Source organism: Parasteatoda tepidariorum, chromosome 8, assembly GCF_043381705.1.
Source record: "Parasteatoda tepidariorum isolate YZ-2023 chromosome 8, CAS_Ptep_4.0, whole genome shotgun sequence".
NCBI classification, from domain to species: Eukaryota; Metazoa; Arthropoda; class Arachnida; order Araneae; family Theridiidae; genus Parasteatoda; species Parasteatoda tepidariorum.
In genome coordinates, this window is record NC_092211.1 from 10,779,160 (window position 1) to 10,789,397 (window position 10,238).

The 10,238-nt window shown below is 28.2% G+C and overlaps 1 protein-coding gene across 2 annotated transcripts in view; it reads left to right on the plus strand.

Moving 5' to 3' along the window:
- Positions 1–2,326: 2,326 nt before the first annotated feature.
- LOC122270882 (globin C, coelomic-like) overlaps positions 2,327–10,238 on the plus strand; it is a 52,857-nt gene continuing 44,945 nt past the window's right edge. Inside the window, exon 1 of one of the 2 annotated variants that reach the window (XM_043050061.2) lies at positions 2,327–2,886. In XM_043050061.2, the coding sequence (XP_042905995.1) occupies positions 2,687–2,886 (200 nt within the window). In that variant the 5' untranslated portion in view covers positions 2,327–2,686. The remainder of the gene's footprint in view (positions 2,887–10,238) is intronic. The other variant, XM_071184428.1, reaches the window with a different exon arrangement.

Sequence of the window (10,238 nt, forward strand, 5' to 3'; positions counted from 1 at the left end):
TATATATATATATTGCAACCAATGATGAAGAAGTATGATAACTTTTAAGGTATTTATAGGCTACACGAACATTGTGCTGACTGCTTTTTTTTAATTTGTCGCCAACATGAGAACGAGTTTTATTTGACCTAAAAGATTTGAATTTTAGCATCAATGTTTAAAAAAAAAAGATTTAACAATTGGGACATTTTTTCAATTTTACAATATTGCTTTTACATTAGTATTTTGCAAAAGTTATTTACCACAAATGAAATTCCTTAACTCACATATCATATTTAACATATGAATATCATCATCATATTTTTTATATGAACTTGTGAATCCGAAACGGATGTATGATGCAGCTTGCAATCTCCTTCAAACACCATTGTACCCATCCGAAAATGTTAATATTGACCTCGATTGTTTGTTCAATGTCTATTCAGTCATCAAAAGAATTTACGCAGAATGCGTCGGAGCTGCATTCATATACGTCTGCAAAATTATGTATCGAGCAGTTCAAGATTAACAGTTAAAGATGTCCAAGATGAAAACACTATAAAGTTTCTTCTCCAAAAAACTTTGACAATGGGTAACCTGTGATCACCTTGCGGCAATCGCAATTTTCTTCATTTTTTTAAGTTTTCTGTAATAACTTATTTGAATGTGTCTTGGGTTTGTCTAATAGTTTTACAACCAATCCAATACACACCAATTGCCTTCATTTACTGGTAGAAACAGCTGTATTGTTTTGTGGAAATTCTACTTAATAGTTTGCATTCGCGCCAGAATTAAATTGTTGCTTAATTAAATTGTTGGAAATGCTATCTCTTAAAAACTCGTGAAAGCTATTTTAAATCCAAATAAAGCACTTGATTATTTAAGTGCTGAATTTAAATCAATTTTCATTTTTTTTTAAATTGAAAGTTGTTTAATGAAATGAATGTAATGAATTAGTTGGTTTAATGAGAAATTTTACTACGCGGATGAAACACCGGTGCCCCTTATATATTTTTTCTGACTCTTAATTAAAAGTATGAGTGAGATTGCTTGCGTTTTTATTAATTTCGATGCTACAATTAGTTTTCAAAAGCTATTTGCGATTCGCAAATTAACTAATTAATATGCGAGTTAACCTATTCGCTCCAGCATTGTTATCCTGGTGATATATAATAATTTTAACGCTTGATGCTATCATAAAATACAAAACTTCTATCGTTTAGAAGGAAATAAATATTTGGCTTAAAAACTAATTCATTTTGACCTTTGAGGTGACATTCTTCCTTAAAACAAGACTGTCGTTTTTCCCGAATTAGACAAGTGAGGACAACCCATTTCTGCTAGAAACTGAAGTAGGGGGTGACGCCAGTTCACTCTGACGTTAAAAAATAAAGATGTGAAGTGGCGTAGACTTTTGACGTAGGGTTGAATGTTGCCGACATCGGTGCTAAGCCAGGGGAGGAATTTCATTTTTTCCCCACTGATGACAAAGTTCATTTTGAGGACATGTCATTCGGTTGTCATTGGTATTTTTGCTTCAGTTACTTTCTTTTTTTTCAAAATTTTTTGCTGTTTAATCAGTTAATATGAAAATATTTTTTTGTTATTAAGATTCATATCAAGTTAAAGGAGTTGTGTGGGATAAATGTTTTTCGCCTAAGTCTAATGCCTTTTACAAGATTCATATTCTCATACATGTAATGATGAAAATTTCTTCAATATATTTTCAAATGATAATACGGAGTATTTCCCCCGCTAAAATCGAAAGAAAATGTGATTTTTTGAGTATTTATCTTGTAAAATGTATAAATGTAAAGTTGACAAGTTTATTTTTTTCAGAATTTTTAACAATAATGTTAGTTATGAAGCATTTTTTTACTCTTTTCTTCTCATTTTTAATTTATTTGTGTTAATTTTTTACAAATTTTAGAATTCCCACGTATATTTTTCAAACATCTGATTGAATGTTAAGCGATCTAAATTAATCTGCTTACTAAACGATATAAAACTAATCGGAAATAAATTTGAAATTGAAAGAACTTGAACCAAATATTAGAACAATATAAAATAAGGATTTTTAATCATTTTAGAAGTTTATATCTACCTCTAAGAAAGAAAAAAACGAAACACTGAGAGGCGATTGAAAGAAATCACGATAACATATTTAATAGCTTCAGCGTTACGAAAATGTGAAATCTGAGCACACTCGAATAAATTTAGTCTAACGCTTCTTCCGCTTCATGTACCTTGTACTATGCGATCGAAACTTTCCAACTTTTCCATACAATCACCTTGACTCGCACAGCGCCATCTACCTAAAACTCGTTCCATATCTGGAAAGGCTGTTGCATTCCTATCTACGTAAGAAGCTTAGGTGGTTGGTTCTCAAAACTTATCCCTTCTTTGGAAGTGTCATGTGACTAACACACAGAGAGATCATTTTTAGGTAATAGAGCTGGGCAGAATATTTTCGTTCTTATGGCAGAAGCATAAATTCTCGTGGGCACAATAAATTTGCTAAATAAACAATCTATTTCAGAATATCTTCAAAATTTCAGCATTTAAATAATGTTTGAAATAATGCGCTGCTGCAAATGGACAATTTCTTTAAAATGAGAGGAAAATTTCATCTTTTTTCAAGGGTTTTATATAGTTTGATAAAAAATAAAAATTTTTGAGAAAAGTAATATTTTTTCTGCCTGCCATTATGGGTTGTCAGCATTCCAAAAACGCAAATATTTGCACAGAAATGAATGAGAATGGTGAAAAGGACAATATTGCGGAAGTAATCGTATTGGATGAAAGCGATTCGAAAGAACTCACTGCAAGTCAAAAGCAACTCATTCACGAAACTTGGAAACATTTAGTCGACAACATATCGAATGTTGGGGTGATTACATTTATGAAGTAAGTTCGATTTGAGATTATTATGAACATTTCTTACAACTTTACAAATTAATAAAATCTTATCAATTGGCTTGATTTAAAAAAAAACTATATAAAGGATAGAAAAACATATCTTTAAAATTTAAATTTCAAAATTTATTGAACATTTTAGATAATTTAAATGAAGTGCTTATTTTAAAAATGAGAACTTTGAAAGTCATATCATAAGTATTAAATGTTTTAAATATATATTATAAAATACATATAATAAGATATATATAATAAGATATATATAATAAAATACATATAAGATACATATTATAAAATACCTGTTGTAAGATATATAGTATAAAAAACACATCAATTATAGGTATTTTTATAATACTTGTATGTTATACGATATATATTATGAAATGTTTATGATAAATAAATGTTAAAAAATATAAATATTTTACTTAATAAGTATTTACAATCCTTAATTTATATATTTTACAAAATGCGTGAAATCCAATCTTTCAGTTATATTTTGAAAGGTTTTAATCCAATGTAAAACGTAAAATTATTGATTTCAAAATTGCATATATTTTATAGTATTTCTGTCACAAATAAGCTTCGACACTTCTAGTAGTTCTACTATCGGGTAATATTTGTTTAATTTTGAACACTATAACGCAAAGTACTATATTTTTTCAGTGAAATTTTTTCTATCAACAGAAATCTAAATATCCACAACTAAGTAAATCAATATTACAAAAATTAATTTTAAAACTTAAGAATAAAGAAAAAAATATTAAAAATTTTCATTTCTTCAAAAGCTCGTTTGCTAAAATTAAAAGTAAAAAAGTTTTTAAATAACTAGTAACTAAATAACTAATTTGGATGTGCAATTTATTAAGGCAAATATTAATGTTTTGTCAGAGTTACTTAAATATTCGATAGAATTCCTTTTATCAACATTTATACAGAATGGTTTGTCAAGGCCGTGTTAAATATGCATTTTTATAATCATTTTCAAAAATGAGATAGGAAAAAAAACAGATGGGGGTCGCTGATTAGTATTTAAGCGAAAAGCAATCAAATCCTGATGAATTGCGGAAATGGAAGCCGATTGTAATGTAAATTTCAAAGTAGGTTTAATTGGAGGTTAAAGATTGAATGTATTTCTATTAATTGTTTTTCAACTCCTAGCTGTTTTTACTCTTACAATCATACATCTCTTGTTGCTCATTACATCCGCATCCTGTATTAGTAGGAGGATTCTAAAAATACATGTTAAAGGCGGTTTTTACGTAACACTCTGTATATTAGATTTTTATTTTAACATAATTTGTAAGGACTTTTTTTAAGATACTTTTAAAAAAGAATTTATTTATATTATAGAGTAATTTTTAATAGTAATGTAATGAAATAGTAATTGTTTAACATTGTTGAAATAGTAATTGTTACAGGTAAAATCGAAACACAGAATTAAATATTTGGAAGATAAAATAAAATCCTTGAAATAATTCCCTAAAAATAGTATGTTAGAAATAGATATAATTAAAACATGAAAAAGGTTATGCATAGTATTCCGTAAAGACCACTCTTGATAGGTATTTTTTAGAATCTTTATCAGAAATCAAATTTAAAAAGTATGCACGTTATAAGGTTCGGCAAATAATAGTTAACCGATGGGGACAAAACTCTGGAAATCTGACAAATTAAATTACAGTAAGAGAAATTTAATACACGATAACGGGTGGAAAAACATAGGAGTTACAATTCAATTAATTCTATTCTATAAATAATCTATCTATTCTATAAGGAAATAACTTTCCATTAGTAACACCCTCAAGGGTCAATCCCTAATGAAACTAGTTTTGATATTTATTAATTATGAAAAATGATCGAATTTGTACTGTAATTCTCGGTTAAATGTCAATTTGAGACCGCCTATAAGTGTAGTTTTTTTTTAACTTAATTTTTGATAAGGATGCAAAAATGTCTATTAAAAAAAGTCCATGCGGAACTTCCTGTATTTTTCGCATGAAATTAGAAAATTCAAAATAAAAGAAAGATAGTGAGAGGGTAAGATTTTATAGATTTTGATGCTTAAATTAATTTCTATCTTTACGTTGTTTTTATTTCATTTCTTGTAATATTTGAGGGGAATTTATTTTGCTGGATCTTATAAACGCGTGCTTTTTAGATATTATTTTGGTGTCATAAAATTGTTAGATCATGATTTTTACCTAAATACGGGAGAATATACGCACCAAATTATATACAACAAAATAAGAAATTCCTAATTTCATTATGCCTCAGAAAACTTAAATTATGCTGATTTCTAACTAAGGTGATCCAAAAATACGTGTTTGGTTATTCTACTTTTTTGTGCTGGAAAAAAATCTACATATATTTCCTTCTTTATTATGGAAAAAAAGACGGAAATATACTTGACTTTATTCTGTTCAATAATTAATTTAAACATATCACAATCAAAGTGCTTTATTCTGATAAATAATGCATGTTAAAAATGCACATTAAAAAGGATAAATCTTTTCTTGTTAATTACGAAATATACATATTCAGGCATACTATTTCGGCGTAATATTAAAAATAAAAAGTGACTTTACATCAAGCCTTGGTGTAAAGAAAAGGAGAATTATTTTATATTATTCGTATAATGTGTATGCTCAAAAATTTAAATGTATCTTGAAAGTACTAAAATTCGTAAGTTTTGAAATTGAAAAAGTCCTTGAAAATAAACTCATTAAGAAACTAATAGTAAAAATTTAAATCCTACCTAACATAATAGTAATATAAAAGTAAAAATTTAAATCCTATCTTACCTAATATTAACCTAATAGTAAAAACTTAAATCCTACCTAACCAAATAGTAACCTAATAGTAAAAATTTAAATCCTACCTAACCTAATAGTAAGAAATTAATAGTAACAATTTAAATCCTACCTAAACTGATAATAAGAATTTAAATCCTATATAACCTAATAGTAAATATTTAAATTCTACCTAACTTAATAGTAACCAAATAGTAAGAACCTAATAGTAAAACTTTTAATCCTACCTAACCTAATAGTAATCAGAAGTCAGTACTAATCAGTAGTAACCTAATAGTAAGAACATAATAGTCAAAATTTAAATCCTACCTAACCTAATAGTGACCTAATAGTAAAAATTTAAATCCTGCCTAACTTAATAGTAACCTAATAGTAAGAATTTAAATCCTACCTTACCTAATAGTTAAAAAAAATTTAAATACGTATGTACTCATATTTTTTTTTCTCTTTAAATTTTAATTTGTGTTTGTAATTTGACATTCACGCTTTAATTCATAACGGTGAATTTTAAAAAAATATAACTATTAGTTTATTAATTTCAAAGTAATTTTTATGAAGGTATAATTTGAAACCTAAAATATATTCGTATATTTTCTTCCATTTGCGTTACTGTTTCATGCTGCCTCTTATCCTTTTATTGCATGAACTTTTGTTGTCTTCAGTTTCATAAAGGAGATTTCTAAGCAATCTTTTCTTAAGATAACCACTATAAGACATCATATTGCATCATTTCAGTCGATGAACATTTCAGATCACATGATGCAAAAAAATGCTCATGGCTACGCTATATTTCGGAAGAATCGAACAATAACTAATCATAAGTTATCAAATTATATTTCTGCGATACTAAAACAATGCTATCGCTCATAAGTTTGGTGACTACTACAAGTAGAAAATATGCTTTTCTGTGTTTAGGGGTGTTTGTAGGATTTTCGAGCAAAAATAAATATTATTTAAATCCTAATAATATTTAATTTATATTTCTTTTGTAAGTTCATAACCGTCGTTGAACAGCCGACCCAATATTTTGGTTTTGTGACTACTAATGTTCAACTACGTAGCCTTATAATTTTGAACCCTATCCAGAAGATAAAGAAACTCCTGGATCAAGTATTGGGGGAAATATGCCTTCGTGGAGGACTTTTTTATTGAACTAACCCGCATTTGCGTTACGGTTAGAGAACAACCATAAAAACCTCTCACGGTTAGCTTGGAGGCAAGGGGATTTTAACCCATGAATCGTCTACCATTGGATATATTTTACGTCAGTACTGTGGTCGGAGCAAGCCGGATGCGGAATTCGTATCAACCAGCCATCACCGGGAATCGAACCCGGTTTACTTCATTGGAAGGCTAACGCTCTATCCCCTGAACCATTGCGGCTCAATAATATGTATGTCTAAATTTAACATAATTTGAGGATTCTAGTAACATATTATTTTCGATAATTTTACATTATTTAGGTTTTAACTTCGCGTTAACGCAAACGTGAAACATCCAATTGCTTTCTTACTCATTTTGCATTTACATTGATAAATTCTGGTAATGGTGTCCATATTTTGTTCATCCCACTTATGTACGTTAATATACAGAATTCGTAAAATTTGACGAAAAAAAATTACCTGGTTTTCACAAAGTCTTGTTTGTCTTTAAAGGTCAAAGTCGACTTCTGAGTTCAAGATAAAATTAATGACTTCATCTAACGTCAAACGTAAAACAGAGAAATACCAATAACGTTAAACATTAGTAGAAGAAAAAAAATTTGGAAAAATGATTAAAGATTTGCACTAGAGCATTTAGCACTAATGAAACGTCGTCTCAAGCGTTAAAATTCGTTCTTTTTTTTCTGTTCTAATTATAAATTTTTCCTCGTTACATTTCTGCTGTTAATGACGTACAAGTGAATGATCATTTCTACTGTAAGTTTGGGTTTGAAAATGAAGGTAAACTATTTTTCTCTTTCTTTGAAATAATTTATGCTTTAAACACACTAAGCAAAGGAAATAATTTTTGACATTTCAGTTCGTCGTTATAATTCAAATGTATACAGTACATAGCCAAATTATTAGACGCACTATAAGATTCTGTGTAAAATCTTAATTATCAGGTGATACTATACAGCTTTACTGTTTTTTAAATGACTGAAACCGGTTTGCACTTGTTTATGTTTGTGTATCACTTGGCTAAGTAAGACGGTATACAACATAAATTCGACGTCAGGATAAATTAGACGATATATTTTATAAATATAGAATATTTATTATATTAGGTATTATATTAGTATATTATGATAATTAGACCCAATTATTAGACGCACTGTGGTTTTTTAATAATGACATGTTTTGCACGAGTTTATAGGCAATACTTTTATATTTAAACATACATGTGATGGGTTATTATTCAAGAGAATTTTTATATACTTCCTATTTGTATTTATTTTGAGCGTATTGCATTACAATAATAACCAATTGATACACGAATGTAAAAAAGTGCAAACAGGTTTCAGTCGCTTGAGAACAATAAAGCTGTATAGTATCACCTGATAATTAAGATATTGGATGCAATCTTATAGTGCGTCTAATAATTTGGCTATGTACTGTATATGCTTTAGAGGCAAAGTGGGAAATGACAGCACTATGTACGATGCCTGGCTTTTTCAGGCTAAGTGCTATGAATGATAAAAATGATATGAACACGATAATAGAATTTAAAAATTTCGATAACCACAAGTTTCATGTTTTTTATTTACATAATAATTCCCCCCCCCAAAAAAAAATACCCCTAAAGCCTTCATTTGATTTTGATCCATGATAAAATATATTTATTTACGGTAGAAATTCAAAAGCTGTCGAATACTAAACGACTTAAAAATATTTTCGGGTGTTTTTTAAATAGCACTTCAATATAAGATCAAAAAATTTAAATCAAAACTAGCTGTTGTCAACGGCTTTGGCTGCGAGGAAGTACTTTGATTTCAACTTTAACTATGTTACTGTAAATGACCCCAAATTGCAGGTAGTTGACTTCCACCGGAGAATGTTGACAATCACATAGTCACTTTGGTAAATGTTTGAAACACATACTAGGTTTACTTAAGCGTCACTGGTCGGAATACATTTGCCCGGTATGCCCTACATCAATATTTTTTTAAGTTCCACTGCCATGCATGCATTTAACAGGTACTCCGAACACTGATGTTTCTTCTAAACTAACATCAGCAGATATTAAAATATCGGTTAAATATAATAATATCAACGAATAAATTAACATCAAATCGGAATTCTACCCATTATTTTTTGCAGATTTATGTGTAACATCAAATAACCCTTCGTCAAACAACCCGATGACATATTCTCAAAAATGTTAATGTATATTTACTACAAAAAATAATTTATAATTAAACAATAACGTATAAATAAATTTTATTTGTTACTATATGAATGCATTAAAAAGAACCTAAAGAGAAATATAAAGAAAAAAATCTGGAACTTTTCTATAAAATTAAATTTTATATAATAATTTATGCTGCCGACTTTCTGATACGTATTTTCCGTTAACGTCAAGTTCACCTTAAATTGTGTAATAAATTTGTAATTACAAAATTAATTTCAGAAAGCTATCTCACGCACCCTGTAAAAGTGTTTCTCCTTTCTATTACCCACTATGAGGAAAAGTCAAAATTGTTTGTATAGCTCGAAACATCATTAACCATGTTTAATATCGAAATCACTGTTTGTAAGTTGCACTTATAAATACTAGTTTGACTAAGTTGTCGTTTGCATTCTTAACTTTTAAATAAAAATTTATATTTGCAGTAAGATCATTTTTTACGAGAATGATCTTCCATTTTATCTTTTTTCCGGCAGATGCGTAAGAAGTTTCAACGAATGATTATTTATAAAATAATCAAGAGTAGTTTTGCATTTTATTTATTTATTTCAAATATTTAATTTCAAGCTGAAATAGGACAGAAATAGAATAGAATGCTATTTCATTCGAACTAAACTGGAATGTTTGCAAGGGGAATACATATTATTTTATTTTGGAAAACGAATTTTAATTGGAATCTTTAGATAAATGTTTCAAACGTTTCATCTATTGAATCCAATTGAATATTAGGAGTGCTTTAGAAAGTTTTTTAACAATTAAAACTCATTTTCAGGACATGAACAAAGAATTTCATAATCGGATTTTTTTTCTGTTTTCTAATTGGTAATATTTCTATTTTTCTTTTGGTGAAATTGATATCTATGAGTATATGTCCTTACATCTTCTGTTAAGATTGCTATATATGAGTATAACATGGAATTTAAAAACTACACATGAACACAGCTATTGCAATTAAAACTAACTATTGGATATTATTGGAACCTATCTTTTTCCCTCTGATTTCTAATCTTAGACTGATCCCGAATGTTAGGAATTCTATTTTTTTTTCAGAATTCTATAATATTTACTTTATTTCAAAGCTAAAACATTTGTCGAGTTTTCTAAATAACTACAACTTTAGCCGCATCGCATATATATATATAT